Here is a 23,004-nt window from a genome sequence, read left to right as displayed (position 1 = left end):
CTGTCTTTATTAGTTTCAAAAACGGATTCAAACACATTCAAAAAATCTTAGAAATACCTTAGGAGCTGTATAACAGAATTTTAAAGTGGTTTTAAAACCAGATTTTTTCGAACCATGGTAAACCTTAAAAAAACAGTTATTGTCCCATGCCTAGTACCAGTCAAATACTTAAGTCAATATTTTCATATATATCTATGTTTATTGCGTGTGGTACATTCGGTGTAGCCTTTGCAGAATCACACATCCTTCACCCTACCCTTACGCAGACTAGTGTTGTCCTGATACTGGAATTTCGGTACCAATCAGTACGTTAAATGTTCAGTAAGTGCAAACATGGATACTGGAGACTTTCAAAATCGTGTCGAGCAGCTGATCTGTATATGAGCTGACATACGAGTGGTCCACTGATGGATTGACTGATCTTCGTGGCATTGAAATGCTGTTCATCTTTGTTTTAAAACCGCCAAAATTTTCTTTTATACCGTTCCTATGGTATATGTAAGATTTTTGTTTTAGTTTTTAGGACAACAGTATCTCCAGCAGAAAAGATATATAAATATGCCATTATAAATAGTAAAGAAAGGAATAAATTTGTTGATTGTTCGCTGGTTTCCAACTCTTTCTTCTCTGAATGAGTGCGAGTTTAAGATACTGTTAGTAGTAGCATCATCACAACTATTTCTTGTGTAAACCCAAAACACAGGCAAAGAATATCGACAGTGTGTGAGAGAAAACCCAATGCTTATTAGCATTTGGTAAATATTATTGCAGAGCAACACAGACAACCACAATGGTGTACGGCAATCACCCAATGATGAAGTAATTTGGCTTTATTGTTAAGCCCATTGTGTTATCCATGTCCTGTGTTGATTTAATTACACCAGCATGCATGTAACACTGTGTAATTCAATGCTGATTTCCTCATCAAACTCTAATAAAGTTAGAATATTTTCCAGAAGTGTTGCTCCTTTGAGATAGCTTTCTCTTCCCGTAAGATATGATAATACTCTCCCTGTTCACGGTCTGCAAGCAGAGTGGCTCTGAATCTTCAGTAAACACAGAATTGTCTGGAATTTCTTGTGTAAATCCTCATCAGCACTGGCATTTTAGCTAACCTAATTGGGGTCTTGTGTTCTTGGAGGCTTTGTGTGTGGAGATATTAGCGTTAATTCAGTCACGCTAACCTTACAGGCCTTGGTCAAATGGTCTCGCAGGTTATGAGCCGCTTTCCTGCTGAGGGATGATGGGTTTGAGGCAGTGGTCGTGGACTGTCAGAGCTCGACGGGTGCTGCGGTTGATCTCTTGGCAGGTAATTGCAGTAATTCTGTGATGCTGGGCTTGATTATCGAGCTGTCTGTGGGTGGGAGAACAGAGGTTTTGGCGCTTCAAAGCGACTCTGTGCTCTGGCCAGGTGCTCTTCATTAAGTTCTTCCAGCCCTGGGCAGCATGCTAATGCTTTTCCTCATTCCGTCAGTGTAGCAAACAGCGGAAACACAAGGTCATTTACTTCTGTTTAACATGTGAGCTGTAACTTTATCCTGTTAATTAGGGATAAGGTGTCTATGGTTGACTAGTCATGCAACTAGATTGGTGAGGTTGTTTTTTATTTTTAATTTTATAAAAAAGTGAGAGCGCTAACATTTTAATTAGCATATGTACTGACCTCCTCAAGAGATGGATATGATGAGGGTGAGGTGAACCAGAAATCAGCCTAATTATTCAGGGCTTACTGAAGACCAAAGTAAACTTGGCGGGGTTAAAAATCACAGACACACAAGAACATCTACTATGAAGAAATAAAAATGTCTTTAAAAGACATGAATGTTTCTCAAATTATGTTTTCATTTTTATTATAATGGCTTTGGAATGAAAGAATACATTTTTGCTCTTCCTAAAGGCCACCTACTGTATGATGAAATCATCTTTTGTAATCTGTTTGGACCGATTTGTGTGTAGGTATGTTGTGTCCACAGTCATATCAGGGTGATACTGTATAAAGACAATAAGATAAATATGATGTGTTGTCGAAGATGTTAGATTTCTATATTTAGCGTTATCAGCAACTGTAGCAAAGATCATATTTCGTATTGAATTCTTTCTTTCTTGATTTTTTAAAAAAAAAAATTAAAATTACAGGTTCTTAGTTCTGTTTGCAATGCTTTTTGCAGTAATATTTTTGTATTAATGGAAAGCAAATGACATTTGTCTCCTCTCTTTTTTGCTGATCCGATCCATGACTCAAACCGTAGAGTAATCTGAACTGCAGATTTGTGATATGTTACACCACTAGTTCTTATTGTAGTGTTTCTGATAAACACTACATGAGATCTGCTTCCTTCATGTCTGTCACTGTGCTATTTATCTGACGCAGCCGAGGCAGAGATTGAGGCACACTGACAGGCACCTGGGAACGGTGGGCGGCAAGAACTAGCATTAAAGGCACAGGTCACAAAAAACCCTACATAGGCAAGGCAAGTTTATTTATATAGCACATTTCATACACAGTGGCAATTCAAAGTGCTTAACATAAACAAGAATAAAAGAAACAAGTAAAAAATAAATAAATAAATAAAAACAAATAAAACTGATTAAAAAACATAAAAACAGGTAAAATGTGATATAAAAGAATAAAGAAGAAGAGAAAAACATAATAGTGCAATCTGTCTTAGTGTTCAAAGCAGAAAATTCCAATATTCTCAAAGGTCTAATAAATAATCTGATGGGTGTTTTGAGCTGAAACTTTACAGACACATTCTAGAGACACATAAGACTTGTTAAATATTGAAAATTAGGTAAAATAGGTGCTCTGTAAATTACATTAATCTTCAGTCATTACATCATCATCTACACACTTGCATAATTATGCACATAAACTACAATGCCTTGTGCACATAATTATGTTAATGCACATTTTTGTTGAAGTATATTTTTATCAGAAGTAATAGTATAAGATAATGGAATCTCATTCCTTTTAATGGCCCTGGTATTTTGATTTTATTCTTACTTAAATATTTTCAATCAAAAAGCATTTTTAATTTTGACATTTCTTGAAGTTATATTATGTTAGATTTTTACGTTTATTACTAGATCTTTTTATTATAATTTTCTTATGGGTTTTTCACCTTTTAATTGGGGTTAGATCTATCTGGGTGTACACATAGATAATTTGCCTTACTTGTATTTGTTCTCGTGCTACTGCATTTTTTATGGAGATTCAGAATATTTGGGGTCCATCAATAAGTAATATTTTTATTTACAAAGCTGTGACTGAAAGCATAATATGCTATGGATTTACTGTGTGGTATGGAAACATTAGTTTAATCCAAAGCTAAACTTTAGCTGGTTAAGACAGCCATGAGAATCTTAGGGAAATGGGAATATGGATCCTTACAATCTCTGTATGAGCAATTAGTTCAGGATTAATTGATTTAAAATATTAGCTGACCCCTCACACATTTTTTTATGAGTTGCAGCCTTCTGGTTGACGATACAGGCTGCCTGTGTGCAGATATAATAGTTTTAAGAAATCATTTTGACCTACATCAATTAGATTTTTAAATGTGTACTTGTTCATGATTGAATGTTTGTGTTGATTTGTTTTTTGATGTCTGTCTGTTCCTGTTCAGCGTATGCAAATGTGGGCCTAGAGTCAAAGACAAATTTCCTCATTCGGGACAATAAAGTGTAAGGATAGTGGAGGTTACAGACTGGAAAAGAAAGTATTGGGAGTAGAGAAAGGGGAAAAGTCGGCAAAGGACTTTAATCCGGGAATTAAACTCTGGTTGCCCTGAGCACCACAGTGCTATATGTTGGTGCACTTAGCCACCAGGCTATTGGCGCCGACATATATTCCTAGATCTGGACAAACAAATCTGCATCACACTATTGAGGTAAATATATTGAAATGTGTGGTTTTGCTCCTCCCCTCTGCTGGTATCTGTAAATCTAATTTCCTCTAGCAGAGATCAGTTGCTGAGTGAAGCCTTCAGCTCGTTCTCGACTGTTTCAGTTGTCTTTGTTCCAGCTATATCTCATGTATAAGGGAGGAGATCTGCCTTCTAGGGCTCTTTGTTTTATTGTCTTTAGGTTCACCACACCTAGTCGTGATGTTGTAAATCCAGCGCAATGTAATCATTTAGCCTTACAGGCAGTTTCTCAGCCAACTAGCAAAGATTGGGGTTGGCTTCAGCAAACACCAAAGCATGACTCACGCCAAAGATGCTAATTGTAGGGGCTAGAGTTTCAAATTCACGTCCAGAGATCTAGAAGACAGATGGTAAAAATGTTAGTCTTTTCAGATGAAGCAGTCCAAGCCTTTATACCTGAAAAGGAGAGGAGAGAAATCTGTTTTTACTTTGTTCATACACCCCTCTTCCAGCAGTGTCTGCCTTGGCATGATGCAGAACTCTACTATTAAGCCACAAGGCCTTGGTATATTCACAGTAAAGCATATTCGTTCTTTATTCAGAAATAAAATGAAGTTTGAAATCACTGAGGAGTGGTAAACATCCCAGTGCCACCTACACTGCTTATTGAACAGCTTTGTACATATGTGATATGGTCACGCAACTGAAAGAAGTAAGCATCTGATAATTATAATGTTATGATAACAAACTCTGAATTTTAGTACTCTTGGCTTTTCCAGAAAGGTTGCTTTGGGAACTCTTTGCTCGTTTTCATCGAGTGGTACAGTACGGTACGGTTCGGGGTACTTTTTATGACCGTTTTCACTGTCAAAAGGTTCCTAAAAGCAACTCGTACTGTACAGTACCACTCAGAGTATAAACCAGGCTTAAGGGTTTCAGATGGCCCGTTTCCACAAAGCGTCCGCTTGTTTGCTTGAGTGTGCACGGTGAAAGTGACGTCATCGCGGAGTTTGCGGATGTTCGCTTTGGGTGGGCACGACATGATTTCAGCTGCCGGTGCGCACAGCATTTTTTGAGACTCGAGCGAACAGTGCACGCGGCGCCATGTTTGATTTGAATATTAAAAAACTTTGAAGAGATTTTGTCTGAAAAAGTACGCCTGTACAGACATCTTCATGAAAGGAAAGTTTTTGTTAAAAGGTTTGGAAAAACCTGAGGGATAAGTTTAAAAAACAAAACACAAGAGGCTGTCGCAAAAGTGAGCCAGGTACACAAGCACAGAAATATGTTTATCCACCAGTCATAGATTTTTACACTGATGTGTATATATACAATTGTGAATTTAAAACAATGTAGTTACAAAACTATAATGAAGTCACAGAATTATTTCTTTGATAACTTGAAAGGAATATTTTAACCTATCGGTTTACAATACGCTGATGCCTGTTTCTCTAGGCTTTATTGGTGATAATGGTCAGAAATGTTGGACCATTATTGCCTTTATAGCATAATAGAGGACGGAAACTAGCCTGACAGAAATGTGTGAATTATGGAGCGGCCTAAATCTAAAAAAAAAAAAAAAAAAACATCTATTTTTAAGTAAGTGTGCTCTTTTATTTTGCTTTTATTCTTGCCATAATAAAAATATATATTTGTAGAGCAACCCATGTTCTGCTGTCATTAATATTTTAATAAACTTTAATAGGTAACACTGTCTGAGATATGAAGAAAAGCAAGTGATGCATCAAAGTTTGATTTAAAAAAAATCTTGAATGGTTATACAAATTCTTATAATCATTAAAATATTTTATAAAAACAATAAAAATAATTAGCTTAATACTGAATGATATTAATGATATGATGGAAACTTTCTACTTCTCTGTTTATCCATCTGATTTTAAAGTCAATTTTTTTTTGACTGCCTGCTGTCATTTTAAAGAATATCACAATGGCGAGCGCAGCGAGTATCACGAGGTGCGGGCACAGTCAGCGGAGGTGCACGATGTGGCGCCAGGCGAAAGTATAAATCCAGCTTTAAGTGCATTTAATTATTTAATATTTGTTAAAGTATTGTTGTTTTCGTATATAACTATACATTGTTATATAATATAGAGCAGCACAATATGCATTGAAAAATGATCATTAGAAATTATTTATTAGGGCTGCACGATATTGGAAACATTTTACATTGCAATATTTTTTTTCTCTGCGATTTGATATTGTGATATAAATACAAGTTCACCAGGTGACTTTAAATAGCTCAATTTGCAAAGTCCTTTGTTTAGATTAATTTGGATGATAGGGGAGGGAAATATATTTCATGTAATTTATTATATACATATAATAAACAAACTACAGTCCTAAAAAAACAATGCATCAAATATTAAAGTGAAATAAACCCTGATTTCTGGAGAGAGTAATCGTATTCAGGTACAGAAATTAAATAATTAAATGTAAAGTAACACTGCATAGTCTTCATCATACAAATAGTTCAATACAATTAATCTTTAAGCAATTTGCACTACTAAAATGCTTTCAACTATCTTTTAACTCTTAAATGCTCACAAAATGCCCTAAAAACACATGCAGATGATTATCTTTCATTTATTAAGGTTCAATTCTGCAGCGACTCATGTGTTTTTACCTGTGGTTTCTGGTTATCTAAAATCCAGACTCAATGCTATGTGACCATTGCGGATGCACACATTGCGATATTGATTTTCAAGCAATATATTGTGCCTTATTGTTTATCTTCCATAAAGTCACTTGTATATGCAATATTGGATTTTGCCAATATCGATATCTAGTTTCGATCATACTTGCAGATACCAGATTAATTTACAAATAGTTTTTAAAATGAATATTAGAAATTTATTTTTATCTAAAATAGTACTGAACTTTATTTTACACACACAAACACAACTGCAATGAAAATGTCTAAATTACTTGCTGTGATTTGTCTGCTAAAAAGGTTGCTCTTGCTCGATATATTGGCTCACGCCGGACAGCAGACACTTCTCAGTCCCTCTAGTAACAGATGAAACTGGAAAAGTTTATTTTTGCCCATAATTGATAGTTCTGGGAATTACTATAGCTATTGATGTTGATACATCTTGGCAAAACCAATACAACAGTCAACCTCTGATTGAAATTACAATAATTCTATACGCCTCATAGAGATGTGCAGTCAACTTTTGCACTGTCTGTATTTTGCACTGTCTGGAGCCAGCACCTAAGCTTTTCTTTCATCATAGCTCTCCAGTAGGCACTGTTCTCCTATTGGCTGGAGTGACCCAAAGGTGAATGTAGAACTGAAAATAAATATTAATGACAGGAGTCAAGACGAGAGGAAAATAACAACAGCCAATAAGAATCACAATATCTGCCAAGGTTTTCACTTCTACATAGTGTTATGAAGTCTGAATGTTTGCATCTACAAATTTTTTTATTGTCCTAAATTTTAATTAGATCAGTTATTTTATCATCATAATCTGATTTTAATGTTAATGTAAAAATTAAACAAAAAATGTTAAATTAAAATGGTATTTCTATTTAGGGAAATGTAATATTTTAAGGAATATTATTGTACAGTAATACTCAACAACATTGTGTATTTTCGCAATATCATGCACCCCTAATAAACTACATACTCAATTAAAAGTCAAGTTCTGGAATTGTTTAAATATAAAAAAAAGTCCAGAGTTTTTAGTTGCTTTTATTACTTAATTAGTTGTTTCTATCATGCAAGAAAAGCACTCTCACCATTAATTTATCACAGTACATCATAAGCACAATGGAAAAATCTTGTATGTGCAATAAGAGTTTCAAAAGTTTCATGAGGAATACTGTTGAGTGAAGGTGGAAGTGACGTTTAAACAGCTTCTTGTCATTGTTCAATGTCCATCCAGTAATAAAAGAAACATTTGGAAGCATTTCATGCTGCATAATGGAGTTTTGCAATTGGACGGAGTCACAAAATCGTAATTGACAGTCTCCTCTTGTATTTCAAGGTAACAGCTTAAGTTTCAGACTTGAGTCAGAGTGCTTTTGAGATCTCAAATAAAATACTGTTCAAAAATCAGTTTTTTTAAATAATTTTTTTATAGCTTTTGTTTAACAAGGATGCATTTATTTGAGATAATAATAATAATAATAATCAAGTGGTAATAATGGCCTGTATAATGTAGCAAGTTATGTTTAAAAAATGATGTTTTTCTGAACTGTAGTCATCACAGAGTCCTTTAAGTGTCATTTATAAAAATCTGAAACAACATTGCACTACTTTAAAATAATAAATGTTACACTAAGTATATTATCTCGGAATGCGATGAGTAGTTTTTCAGCACTAAAAGTACTTTTATTATTTACTTTTTTTGGTTTATTATTGTTTTAAATTGATGTCATGTCATACAGAGAATTGCATGGTTCTGCCTCTGTTGCTCTAGCTTGTTTCTCATGTTCAGGATTGTGGGAAATGAAAACATTGAAATGACAGAGACTTAATACCCAAAACAATTTAAGTGCATTTGGAAAATATCTGCCAAATTGAATTATTATGCCTAATTTGATTATATTAAACAAAATAATGGGACCTGACCAAATTTTCCAACTTGACTATGATTTTATTAATGTCTCCTAATTTTTGTGCTGTGCAGAGTTATTTCATTGTCTTCTTTAAAATGCAGATTTAATCTAATAATCGTTTTATGTCATGGAAATGAAGTGGCTAATTAAATCAGCTTTGCTTTTGGTTCATTTTGAAGACTGATGATTTTTAAAATACCGCACGCCTTATTAAAAATTCAAGAGCTTCTAAAAGTTCTGAGATGCTGGACACAGTACAAAAACACTTCTTCTCTTTTGCCTTTTTCTTTTAAAGGGATAGTTCAAGCAGAAAAAAGAAAATTACCTCATCGGTTACTCTCCCTCTTGTGGTTTTAAACTTTTGAACTGAAAAAAAAAGAAGATATTTTGAAGAATGCCAGAATGCCATCGACTTGCTATTAACTTACAGAAATTACTATGGAAGTCCCAGCAACCAGCAAAATATCTTCTTTTGTGTTCAACAGTGTAAAGAGATGGCAGTAATGTCATTTTTGGGTGAACGATCCATTAAATGTTGTTTTCCTCTAGCATTCAGAGCTTTGAGTTTGTGTGGTTATAAAAACACACTCCAAGCCTAAATTTCATTCAGCTGTCAACTCTTTGATGAATGTTTCCCATCACTAATCAAATTGAATCTTCAATTAAGCTCTGCTTCACCTGCTTGGAGTCACAGACCAGACTCTGACTCATTTCATTCCCCAGTTCGCTGCGTGACTGCTGATTTCTGGGTGTGACTGGATTGAATAAAACTCTCCATAGACAGCAGGTGAGCTTAACCCTGTCTTGAATATTTTTGTTTTTTCATCTATGGGGGAGTTGCTGTGTCAGGTGGTAGCTGGCAGCCTGAACGCAAGTCACACACGTGATGGAGCAGCACAGCTGGACAAAAAAAAAAAAAAAAAAAAAAAGCAGAGCAAACCCCTTTCCCACAAGAAAAACTGTTTAGGTCTGGAGCTGTTGGATGACCCAAGTGGTCAACCATGTTTGGATTTTTCAGTTTTACCATTACAAATGTTTACATCCATCTGTTTAATTTAGAACCTGCTTTAGAAAGCAAAAGTGCAACATTTGGTTTGCTTTTGAACCTTTGTTCATTTTTAAAGGTACTTTTATAGGCTCAATAATTACTTCAATTGAATTGAATCTTTTTGCTTAATAGTTCAAAAACATGTTTATTTCCTTATAATACGCATTGCATCATCACTTTTTGAATTTTCTGAAGTGATTTATCCAATGATCTAGTCTTTCTAAACCCTTAGTTCTGAACTAAGTTGAGCTTATTTTCTTAATGAGTTATAGGTGTGTTTTGAGAGTAAACCAATCAGAGTCTCATCTCCCATTCCCTTTAAGAGTCAGTTGCGTCGCGCCATAGCGCATTTGCTATTTACATGTTGTAAAGTAAGTGTTGGTGGAAAAACTGTGCATTTCACTAGCAAGAAAACAGTTAAACAGAGCATCTACAGCAAGTGATTGAAAGATAAATTTTTAACTTTCACTTTCGCTCACGTGGATAGGGAAACCTTGTACGCACAGACATCAACTATAGATAATTAATTTTGTTTGTTAAGCGCAAATATTCGTTTTAAAACTATTTCTAAATTCAGTTCTAATTTCCAGCAAACTAATAAATGAACAATAATAACAAAGTGTGGTCAAAAACCTGAGTTATATCTTAATACACATGCGGTGCCCCATATGGTCTAAAACAAATCTAAGCTTGTTTTTTAATAAAACAAATATAAATATGGATATAATAAATAATACTGCTAATAATAATAACATTATACAAAAGCAAATTGTTATGAATAAACTGAAAAAGCCTCCTGAGATGAAGGCAGTGTTTTTCTGTATATTTATGTAGGCTGGAAAATAACATGTTTTGTAATATGTTAATCCTTTATATTTATATGCTATATATATATATTCTTATCATATATATATATATATATATGTATATATATACACTTAATATTTTAATTCTTTTTCATATGTAAAGATATTTGCGGATTGCTCTACATCTTGTGTGTATTAAGCAGTGTGAAAGCGAAGCGCACAACTAACACGCTCTGCGCTGGACAATAGACCGTCTTTTGTTCTGGTCTATTAAAAAATCTGTTATAGTTTCTCAAAATAGAAATACACCTTAAAAACGCCTCCTTTTTTAAACCAGAACACCTATGGTCGCACATATAAGTGCAAATGCATTTGCTATTTAAACAGCATGGTAAAAAAGTCAAAACGACTCTTGCGCCAAGCTGAAACTAGCAAACAACAATTGCATCGCGCCTTGCGCCACATTGCTCCGGGTGTATGATAGGGCCCTATATGTATGTGCTCTGCTCGTCTCGGGGGCTGAGCACATACACGCAACAGCATGCGATCTCTTTTGTGCTTTTAACAACATGAATTATTCTAATGTACATCAATGAATGATTGCAGTTATGAATGAATAATTATAATGAAGTTATAAAACATGCGTTTAGTCATTTTCACGTGAAACTGAGCTTTCCAGAGCAACAAATGTGTACAACCGTAAAGGGGGCGGTATATGATGGAATAATCGTTTTTTCTCGATTGATGTTTTTTCATAATTGTTTTTAAGCTGAAATCATACTGAATTATTGATTATATTCACAGCCCTAAAATACAGAGTACAAAAGCTTATCCAAAGCTTATTGTTATAGACATACATTTTATTGTGGTTCGATATAATATTGTTTAATATTGTCTAATTTTGAAGAAATCTGTAGTATTTATATTGAAAGCAGAAGGTCAGGATATTCTTGAAAAATCCACCTTTTGCTATTTCAACAGAAGGAAAGCCTTGCAGGTTTGAAATGAGTCATCAGGATGAGTAAATGATGACAGATTTTTCATTTCTGGGTGAGAGAAACTGTGACACGATGTCGAGCGGTTCTGTACAAACATGCAGGATAAACCAAGCTGAATGTAGACACCTAAGGAAAAGCTTGGAGCGAAACGCTAGAATGTAGAGCACATTAAATCTGTCCTCACCTGTGCTGTCAATACACTTCCCACCCAATAGGCAGCAGCTGAAGTAATGCACTGATTCCCTTGCTTAATAGATTACACTTTGATGTAAATGAAAGATGTCTGTTAATTGCTTCCTCCTTTCTGTCTTGGCAGAAACTTAATGAGATTATTTTGAGAAGTGTCAAGTGATATTTGTGGTTGAAGCTGTTTTTTTTTTTACTGCATTGCATATTTAGCCCTCACATATGGGTTTGTCAAAACGCATGACGTTGTGCATTGAGCTGTGATGAAAAATGTTTTTGATTTGTTTTGACACCCAACCACGGATAGCGAGTGCGCTCCCTGCTCCTGTTGTAACACAGCACTGTGGAAACTCATTTGTTCCACCCTGTAGCACACAGTAATGAAGGGATAAAATAGTCCTTTTATTTTGTGCTGAGGTGAATTGCATCTTCTACGCGTTCCTGGCAGCCGACAATGACAGCGGTCGCTTCCTCAAGAAGCTTTACTCACCGAGATGCTTCGTCTCTATCATTTCCCCCTCAAGTATTTTAATAACATTTTAATGATTGACGATGCTTCCTTTTTGCTGAATTTTATTTGCTAGTAATGAGCTTGTCGTCATGCCAGATTGGGGTTTTAAATATGGCAACAAGTGAACTCACCCTTATGAGTTTAAGGAGCATGTTCTTTTTGCAGCTTTCAAACGGAATAAACTGCAAATGAATGGTTCGATGTTCTTTCATTTTAAAATGCCAGGATGTGATTATATCTGTAATTGATTTCTGTATTTACTTTTTTATAACGCCGCTGACTCTAACCCTACCCCCAAACACAGCAACAGTGCAGTACATCTTGAACAATGCAATACTTTTGTTCTTTTTCTTTTTTTGGTATACAGTTTTTTGGACACTCAATATAAAGTAGGACCTTTGCAACTGCTACCAAAAGTTGTCTAAATACTGTCACAAAACACATTTTCCGTCTGACAATAAATATTGGGTAAACCCAATGGTCTAAATGTGTTTTGCCGAGATGATCCAGGTCTAACCAATTAAAGCTGATTTTTGGTTTATAGTTTTGCATATTTCTGACTTCGAGAGGGGAAACAAACAGATATATATAGTCCTAGTCATCAACGGTGATGAACCACAGCTGTGTGTGTGTGCGTGTGCGTGTGTGCGTGTGCGTGTGTGCGTGTGCGTGTGTGTGTGTGCGTGTGTGTGTGTGCGTGTGTGTGTGTGCGTGTGTGTGTGTGCGTGTGTGTGTGTGTGATTACGGACAAACAGGAACCGATGTGTGTGAGTGGTGTATGACGGTAAGTGTGATGGCCATGTGATGGCGAGTTTGTAGTTCATTAGCGATCCACAATCGTTGGATTGCTGACATTCCTAACAATAGTAGTGAGATTTCAGCTTCCGTTTACATCAATTTAAAAATGATACCACTAAAGAGAACTTTGATTTTATTAACCAACATTAACAATAATAACGTTAAACTATGAGAAAGTTCATTGTTTGTTTATATTAATGAATTTGTTAACTAATACAACCTTATTGTTATAAACTGTCACAGTTGAAGTGTGGAATTCCTTTTTGTAGCCTGTTGCTTTTAATGTTTGAATAGATTATTGATTCTGATTGGCGATCAGTGTTTTTATTGTTAATTTTTTAGTAACAATTAATTCTGATATATAGTTGTGGTCAGGGGCAGATTTAATAAGCAAGGTAGGCTGCTGTTTAGCACCCTCCCTGGCATGTGGGCCACCAATATATACATATAAATGTCTATAAAATATATATAATCATAGATTATCTGTATTTGTATGTTGAGGGTCTAAAGATTATTATTAATGTTGTTGTTATTATTATTATTATTATTATTATTATTAATAGTATGTGCGACATGGTGGTAGCGATGGCATTTCTGTGAGGAATTGGCATATTCTCCCCATGTTGGTGTGGGTTTCTCCCTCAGTCCAAAGACATGCGCTATAGGTGAATTGGGTGAGCTAAATTGTCCTTAGTGTATCTTAATGTCCTGGTCCTCCAGGTTGGGGGTTGAACGTTGGGTTAACAACCCACCTCATAAAAAAACAAACAAACTAGATGTTACAAAACACCATCATGGTGCTGCTAAATATCAACTCCAATATAAATGGTCCTAGGAGTAATAAGTGTAATAAGTAATAATAATATAATTATTAAGTCTAGATTGTATTACTTTTACTTCAGAAAATTAAAATTGTGTGTTGTGAGAAAATAAAAGTACAAAGGGTGTAAACTAGAACTGTTGGTCCCCATGGCTGGAACTGCTTGGGGCCCCGAAATCACTAAATCTTCCCCAGTCCTCTGATATTGCTATTGTGAATTCAGATCCATTTTTTATGCGTCTTTACTGTTATAGTTCCTTCACTGTAAAAAGCTAGTAGTTGACTTCACGTAAAAATAGGGATTTAACCCGTTGCCCTAAAGTGAAATATATTAGCTATGTGGATATTTCTAAAAAAATTAAGTGAAGTCAACTTAAGAGTTACAAGTTACAACTGGTTTACACCATTTTATATATTTTTTAAATCAACTTGTCATTTTTTTACAATGTTTGCTAACTTGGTGTGAACGAGCTTTAAAAACTAAACCACTTGCAACTTTAAAACATGACTGGACGTAAACCTCACATTCCAAGTGCTAGGCTTGGTAATCTGTCACATCATTGCCAATAGCTCATAATAGGTCACGGACAGCAGAAGAAGACCAGCTGCTGAAGGGAAGCTCTGTGAAGCTTGGCTGGACATCGGTCTGTGCTCAGCATTCGCTCACACCTGCTCCCTCGCCCCGCTGACCCAAGAGCCAGAGTTCCAAACACCAATCACTATCTGGGTCAGATGAACACTAGGGCTTTTGCTTGAACGCTGTTATGATGATTGGAGTTATCATCACACTGGGAATGCATTACTTGCTTTATATTCAAATCATCGATGCGTGTCGGTAGCTTAAACAATTATGTTGTTGTTCTCTACTTTTTTTAACATCTCAGTGCTGCAGTGCTAATATGAGGCACTTACCCTCTAACAAGAAGTTACAACCGATATTAAAGTTGTGCTAACAGTGTATAAAATGGTCAGAAGTGATTATAATTTCTTTCACAGTGGAACGTTTGTGGTTCTGATCCACCGAGTCATGTTTTCCTGGGCTTATAGACCAGATTCTGGTTCCAAGTGGCTCGGCTAGCCGAGTCTGCCCTGGCTGTCCAGACTGCACATTTATTTACTGCTAACCTTGGCAGTGGGTCGGGTGTGAATTATTACTAGCTCAGTGTTTGCGGGGCTGTTTGTAGCTCATGGACTTGGCCTTGACACGATTGACAGAATACCCGCTTTTTCCGACATTTGTTATCAAGGGAGGTGAAATGAACTGACTGTTTCAGTGATGCCAAAGCCTCCTGTAGATTGGGTAATCTTCCTTACCAGCTTTCTTTTGGCTTGTGGTTGTGGTATGCAGTGGTTTTGTGGCAATACAATCTTCTTAGGCAGCTTGTAGTTGGTAACCGTTTTGATTCTACGAATTTGGATGCTTGAGTAATAAAATATGCCAATGAATTTTTTAAATATTCTGAAGAACGTCTTCTTTTGAAGTATAAATAATGTACTGTTATGTTTTTATTACTTTTTATTTTCCTTTAATGAGATAATGTTGCTATTTGAGCCTGGAAAAGATCTGAAAGCACAAAGCGTAGAGTCCACTCCAAAGAAAACTGTACTTTTATGTCAGCAAGCAGCGTTTCTGTATTCTCTCAAATGCCTTGATTTGATTGTAGTTTAGAGTTTTTATTATGTTTTTCAGGGAATGAGCATGCCACAGTTTCTCGAATTTAAATAGTTCCTTGTTTAGTTGAGTTATTTTTGTAATATGTTGTCATGTTCTAGAGATGCTGTTTTATAGATCTCATATACTTGTATCTATTATACCAGGGCTGCAGGATATTGGAAAATATTAATATTGCTATATTTAGTTTTTCTGAAATTATATTTTTTGCAGAAAAATTATTTTAAAAACAATTTAGAGATGACTGGAATTACTTATTTTTTTATTTTTGTAAAGAATGATATTTCAACCTATACTTTTTAGGATGTTTAATGCATAATCAAATTGCAACCATAGATAAATACTATAAAACAATGTCTTAAACTCAATTCCTGGAGGGCTGTAGCTCTGCATAGTTTACCTCCAGCCAGCTCTAACTCACACCTGCTTAATAGTCCATAGTAGTCTTGAATGCCTTGATTGGTTAGATCAGCTGTGTTTGATTAAGGTTGGAGCAAAACTGTGCAAAGCTGCGGCCCTCCAAGAATCCAGTTTAAGACTTATGTTATTGACCTTTATTGTTTAATTCGGGAAGTTCGCTCATTAGAACTTCTGATCTAGTCACCTATGTGAGATATGACTAGGAATAATAAACTGCAGAAAATGGTCAAACAAGTGTGTTCATGACTATACATAAAAAGCAGAATAATATAATAAGAAATATCAGATTGCAACATCGAGCAGCGTAATGAGCAGTTTTTAACGTCTAAAAATGAATGAAAGTGAATTAAACCGGAAGTCTCGAGCCAAAGAGATTCCAATTGCAATTTTTGTCATACAAATAAATCAAATTAATCTTTGTAATCTAAAGCTACACACATTATCCTCTATTATTACGCTTTTCAAATGAGTTATATGTAATCACAGATCTAAAAACTTGTAAATGATAAACGTTCACTACATTGATAAAATTGACAAACTATTGTACCTGATCAACTGTAACCAAGAATGGATATGCTACGATGTGACTATTGCAAATGTGTACATTGCGATATCGATGCTGAAATAATGTATTGTCCAGTCCTTCTTTTTTCCCCACCAAATTTTCAGCCATAAATTGTGAACTTTTCCCACTTTTTGATATTGACATTCTTGTGACTCTTTGTATTTGACAGACTTCATTTACTACTTTGTCTAACTGTACTAGGATTCTGACAAGGCTTTAGAACACACGCAGATTTTTGCGTTATTGTTGCTGGAGTTAGCCCCTTTTTGTGTATTTATAGTTTCTAGGAAATTAAAACTAGCCATACTGATTATCTCCCATTGCTAGTTTTGTGGAGAACAATTCGTCTGTTCAATATCATTAAGAAAAAATTATTGTTTGCCCTTCTAATCTATATTATAATCTATTAATTATAACTCTAATATAAATAACAGTCGCAGCTTCCGGTTCAGGAGGACTTTAAGTATTTTTATTAATTGAACTATTCTTGTTATGTTCTATTGAGCAAGCAAATCTTTTTGTAGATTGGTCTATAAATACAACTTATCACCCTGCCGCCCAAGACCGGTTACTCACTGAAGCTAAGCAGGGCTGAGCATGGCCAGTACCTGGATGGGAGACCACTTGGGAAAACTAGATTGCTGTTGGAAAGTGTGTTAGTGCCAGCAGGGGGCACTCAACTTGTGGTCTGTGTGAGTCCTAATGCCCCAGTAAAAGTGAAGGGGACACGACACTGTCAGTGGGGCCGTCTTTCGGATGAGACGTTAGACAGAAGTCCTGACTCTCTGTGGTCATTAAAAAATCCCATGGCACTTCTCGTGAAAGAGTAGGGGTTTAACCCCAGCGTCCTGGCCAAAGTCCCTCTATCGGCCCTTACGATCATGTCCTCCAAACCATCCCCATCCACTATATTGGCTCTATCACTGTCTCTCCAATCCACCAATAGCTGGTGTGTGGTGAGCGCACTGGCGCCGTTGTCCTGTGGCAGCCATCGCATCATCCAAGTGGATGCTGCACACTGGTGGTGGTGTGGAGAGACCCCCCCCCTCTTTCATGATTGTAAAGTGCTTTGGGTGTATGGCCGTACACAATAAATGCGCTATATAAATTCACATTACATTTACAACTTACTCTCTGTATTCGGTGTTTCTTAGCATGTAAAATTATTTGAAAAAAGCCAGTCATGGCTGAATTATTTACAAGTTGACACTTTGTGTATGTAATGCAAGCAAAATAATTTGAACTATGACAGACATGAAAGAATTACATGCTGCAAATTAAATTGTGGTGTATTCAGAATTTTGTAATAACTAATGTTTACAGATTACACACTAGAAATAAAAACATCTCGAGACTTAAGTAAAAGACATTAAAGCAAAATGTCCAAAGTGGACTTTATTGAACCCTTTGCACAAAACTGGGGTTTTAATGCTCATTCTAAAACATCACTGTTTTTTATAAAAATACGTGATATGTATTTTGCTTGAATTTAACAGCTGTCAGGTGCTAAACTGTTGTCATTTTGGTACTGATAGTGGGATAAGATTTTTGACTTGCTTTAGTGAGTAACTTCAGTTGAACGGGGTCATATTATAAAACAGCTGCTGGTGTTCCATAATGTGGATGTATCGTGAATCTGAGTCTTATCTCTAACCAAAGTGGGTGTGAGAATTTATGCCAAGTAGAAACTCTTATGATGCAAAAAGCAACACTGCAGAAGGCAGCTCAATCTCAAGGTTTGAAGTGTCTGTCATAGAAAAAGTGCAGTTGTGAATAATTAATCGAAATATTTTTTTTTTCTAGTGACATTAATGTAAATTTAAAATAGTGGCAAAATAGTTAAAGATGAACATTTCTCCAATTATTAAGCGTAACAGATGCTGACTTTGTTGTGCAACACAAACACTTCTGTTCAATCCTGAGAAAATCTATTTAGTTCTTTTGAATTATAGCTGTCAGTTGATCTGCTACAATTTCTTCCTACTAAAATAAAATGCTTATGATATGATCAAACTCACTGAGAGGAAAAAGATACACAGCAATGCACAAACTCCTGATCTGTGGTTACTACAGCAACTAGACTTTTATAAATAACATTAGACTTAATTCAATGGAGAATAAATTACGTTTGAAGTAATTGTGCATTTTTAGGTTTGGACTTCATTGTTTTTGGCTAAAAGCTGTTATTCTTTCTGCCTTGAAATCTGCATGAAGAAAAATGTCAGATTAAGAGTACTGTTAGTGTGAATATGTGGTGTCAAAGGCAGTGCTTGCAGCCCTCAACGGCCGTAACCACTTTCTCAATACCAGTTACTGTTTAATTTGTTTTTCGATTACCATTCTAACCCTTACCAAATGCCTTTTATGCTCACAATCTGTTCTCCTCTTTGGCAGGATGACTGGAGTGGCATTAATTCAAACCGAATTCAAACACACAGCAATGCAGATGACAAAGACCACAGCCTTGAAAGTCTTCCTCTAGGTAAGAGCCAACCTGACATCTCATGTGCATAATCGTGTCAGGATTATCCCGCACTCATAATTCAACTTTTCCCTGCTTCTATCCCAAATGAATAATGGAGTGTTTCTTCTCAGGTATGGGCTTTAATGAACAGCCCGCACGAAACAAGGCATATTTTTTTATTCCCTTCATAAACAGGACTTAACCTGAGGTTATCTGTGGAAGCAGGTGTAGAAAGTCTTACTTGAGGGCTCCTGAAATGCATGAGAGTAATTTAAGAGTGGCTGTGTTACGGGCCCTAAGACAAGAGCTCTGTTTCTTCGCTCTTTATTCCCCTTTTTGTAAATGTATTCCAACTAAACTTGGCTGCTTAATACATTATGATAATAACATATGCTTTTTATAGACTTGCTGCATTTTAAAGTAGTATTATAGTAGGTTTTTGAATGCATTATTTATTTCGCTCGTTAGTTTCTATGGTGCACAATCACTCTTGAACTGTGGTCCACGGAGAGCTGTTCTATTAAATTTGTCATAAACATCAGATTACATTCATGTGTTGTCGCATGCCACACAATATGTTTCCCTGTCTGTTGTTGCTCTCCCAGGCATCGTTACAGGGAATCATAGGTAGGATCTTGTATCCCAGTGTTACTTTTGTTATTTAGGTCACCCCAAAGATTTGCACGAAGCTGAACGTTCACCCAGGAGTACCTGATATCATCTGTAATAATTAAGAAAACAGATTTTAAGCAATAGTGCGCTGAAAATTAGCCATCTGCTCACCTTGTGTTTTTCGCATTCATTTTTCTTTTTGTCGAACATGGGGAAAACATGCATTAGAAATAACAGTACAATGACATTTTAAGTTCATTTTAAATTATATAAATATCAGTTTGTTTTAGTAATGACCTGTACTTCAGAGATTTGCATGGCTTGACAGTAACTTTTTTGATCACCAGCCACTTTTGCCAGTAGATTTCCAACATTACTAGCCACTCGCCATGTTCACTAGCCACAATTTTGTTAATAGGGAAAATGTTTTATGTACATAAATTTGACACTGACATGCTAAAATGACTTGATTTAGATTTTGTGTTATGTCCACATGCATTTCACTTTTTGTGTGTTGTGTATGACCCTGCTTAATGTGCATGAGGCAATGGGTTGTGGTTTCATGGTTTCATAGTGTCACGCTCCAATTAGTTTTTATTTCACATGACTTTTTACGGCTTAAAATTAAATATCTACCAAATTTATCTGACCACAACAAAAATAAATGATTATTGTAAAACAAGCAAAATAAGGCTGTATACATAGATTTTTCATTCAACATAATGTTTCTTTAATAAAAGTGACATTTTAAAAATAATTATTGTCAAGCATCTAAAACAGTGTATAGTCCATGTCCCGGCTAAAGGTCCCAGATCACCTGTTAACTAAATGGAGAGTTCTCCTAATAAAACAATTTTATTGTAAAAAAAAAAAAAATAATGTAACCATATTTACAAAAACAACTATAAGCAAAACCATAAACAATGTGTGATAGTGAAAGGATCACGTTAATGTTAGGCCTGTTAATAATCTGTTCAATGAATAGTGGAGCTCTTGAAAGCAGGAAAACTGTGGGTGCACGAGCATCACCATTTGTCAAGTCTATTTCAAAGAGAACCAAGTTGCGTTTTCTCTAGGCTTGGTTGCTTCGCAGAAGGAAACGGGAGCTTGCACGCTTTTTCAACAGATCCGAACACAATTAATTTTGTCAGTCCTGCTGCTTCTCGATTCTAAAATCACATTTGTATGCATATTTGGCCATCTTTATTGTCGAACCCTGCTTTTTAGAAAACTACAGTTTTAAAATAATTTAGCCAAAGTAGCTTGTGGGATTGGCTGTCTTAGTATTGTGGTTTTCTAAAGGGAACTGGCAAACTGTTTGGGGTTAAGCTAGTCGTCTTTGAGCTGTGCAATGCCAGCTGTATGGGACGGGATTATCCGCATGTCTAGCAGGTATATAAGGTTTCCATACCATGCAGTTGACCAGCTAAATATTAAAGCGCAATTTGCACGACCGCCGGTTTTCCCAATTTAATCGGCACGATCAACTGCGCGCACATTGCTATAAAGATGCCATCTGAAGATGAATGTGCATACATGAATTGGAAACATTTCAGTAAATGTGCAAATAATATGCGATTCTCAAATGTGATTGGGCAGCTGAAATGCCGGTGGCGCTGCCTTGATATAAGCGGAGGGGTGCTACTATACTGCCCTAACAAAGTGTTCCTCTAAAACATCCATGTCTCTCACAGACACAGATACTACTCCTGACAGTAAAGTTTCACTCACAATTGAAGCAACTCTCTCCTTAAAGGGTGTTAGTTCAGCATCCCCTGGTCCCCTGCCAGTTCGGTCCACACTTTGAAGGTGTGCCAATGTTTTCCACTAAACCTGCACTTTTACATCGTACCATTTCTTTTTTATATCACTCACAGTGCGATTTTCAGACCCCTCTGCGTGATTTAAACTTGCATATTGCGCTCAGTTCCACGTTAATTCCGATGTACAAAGAGAATTTGTCGGTTCGCAATGTGTTAGTATTAATTCAATACAAGTTTTTGTACATGAGGCCCCTGTTCATTTTGACTAATTCAGATCATGATTCAGATGCACATTTTGATTTACAAAATAAAAGATGCATGTTTTTAAAGAGCCCCTATATTCATTATAAAAGGTCATATGTTGGTTTTTGTGGTCTCCAACAACAGGCTGATGTGCATGCAAGGTCAAAAAAACACTTACATTGTCTTATAATATGCATTTATTTTTGCCTAATTATCCAAACGACTCCCATATGATATGTTCAGTGATTCATTTGTTCCCAAACCCCTCCTTTGCGTGAGGCTAATCTTCGCTGATTGGTCTGATGACCCAGTCTGTTGGGATTGGTTGACTGCATTCAACGCAAGACTGAGATAAAAACACCCAAGACGTAGATAGAGCACAAAGTGTATGTGTGAGCCCAATGCAGTTAAACACCAGCACATCCTCTATTCTTAACCACAACCCTAAGTAATAACAACGACACACATTCAGTATTAATCCACACAGTTGCAAAAGTTGAACTAATTTGAAAATTGACCAAACCGCATGTGTACACAGCTGATGGTGACCATAGCAACAAACAGCACAAAGCGCATTTAAATCGGTAAAGGAAGAAGCACTTGTCGTGTTTTAAACCTAGTTTTTTGGACGTGATATGAGAAATAGCCCATATACATTTAACCTGAAAGATGCGTTACTAGCACTGATCTATAACCGATATGAACTGCCTGGAACGATTACAAGTTTACAACACACAATTACATACATATTTTGGAAACTGAAAATATTCTCAGAAAACAAGGCAACCTGTTTAATCACACTACACATTGTGTTGGAAGAAGAAACACTTACAATATTCGGAGGAAGAAGAAACTGGCCAATATAAACTGTGTAACAGTTTCTGGCAAAGTTCCATAAATTTGTTGTCTTTGCTAATAGTAATACTTCCTTTATTATCAATTGAATGGTGAATCCGGCACTGCAAGGTAGGTTATTGTGTCAATCATCAGAAAAATGACAGGAACAAACACAGTGCATGGTTGGCTATACTGTGCTGTTGTTGTGAAAAAGAACTTTAAACCTTTATTCCCCACAGCCGCATGTCTGGTTATCTCTCAGTGATGGTAATCTTCGCGTCATGATCAATCCCATTATCCATCGTACTCCACTAGTGTCTGAAGGGAAAGGCGCATTCAGGTTTCACCGGATCCGGCACTTCATATTTGGTATTGTTTTGTATCAACATGGATACAAACAGGCAAAAGATCCAGATGAAGACAAGTCATTTAAACGTCTGTGAGTCAAATCTTTTATTAAAACAATCTATATTTCTAAACAAGGTGCGCTTTCAGATAACCCTCAGCTGGATGTTTTCATTCACTTAGAGCGTCTTGCACACTGCATGCAAAGTTTTTTTTTTTCAAAAAACCATAAGAGAGGTTCTTTAAACTAATAGCCTAGTAGTGCAGTATTTGAGCTAAAGAGTAACAAATCAGAGACTACTGGTGAGATTATGCAGGGTTTGTGAATTCCCAGCATGCACAGCATCATGAATAAATTATGCCTTTAATGTTTGAGGATTATTGTTTTGCCATTTGCACTGAAATTTAAGTCATTATTCATGAAAACCTTTGTATGTATCTTGAGTCAGAAACAACAAACTCTAAT

At 35.9% G+C, this 23,004-nt stretch overlaps 1 protein-coding gene across 2 annotated transcripts in view; it reads left to right on the top strand.

Annotated features, from left to right (window-relative positions):
* Positions 1-23,004, top strand: part of galnt2 (UDP-N-acetyl-alpha-D-galactosamine:polypeptide N-acetylgalactosaminyltransferase 2) — a 150,266-nt gene that overhangs the window by 60,069 nt on the left and 67,193 nt on the right. For both annotated transcript variants that reach the window (NM_001128351.1, XM_009307348.5), the window contains exon 2: positions 18,669-18,756. In NM_001128351.1, coding sequence (NP_001121823.1) covers positions 18,669-18,756 — 88 coding nt within the window. The remainder of the gene's footprint in view (positions 1-18,668; positions 18,757-23,004) is intronic.

Source organism: Danio rerio, chromosome 13 (assembly GCF_049306965.1).
Source record: "Danio rerio strain Tuebingen ecotype United States chromosome 13, GRCz12tu, whole genome shotgun sequence".
NCBI lineage: Eukaryota > Metazoa > Chordata > Actinopteri > Cypriniformes > Danionidae > Danio > Danio rerio.
This window is presented reverse-complemented; position numbering and strand designations above follow the sequence as displayed.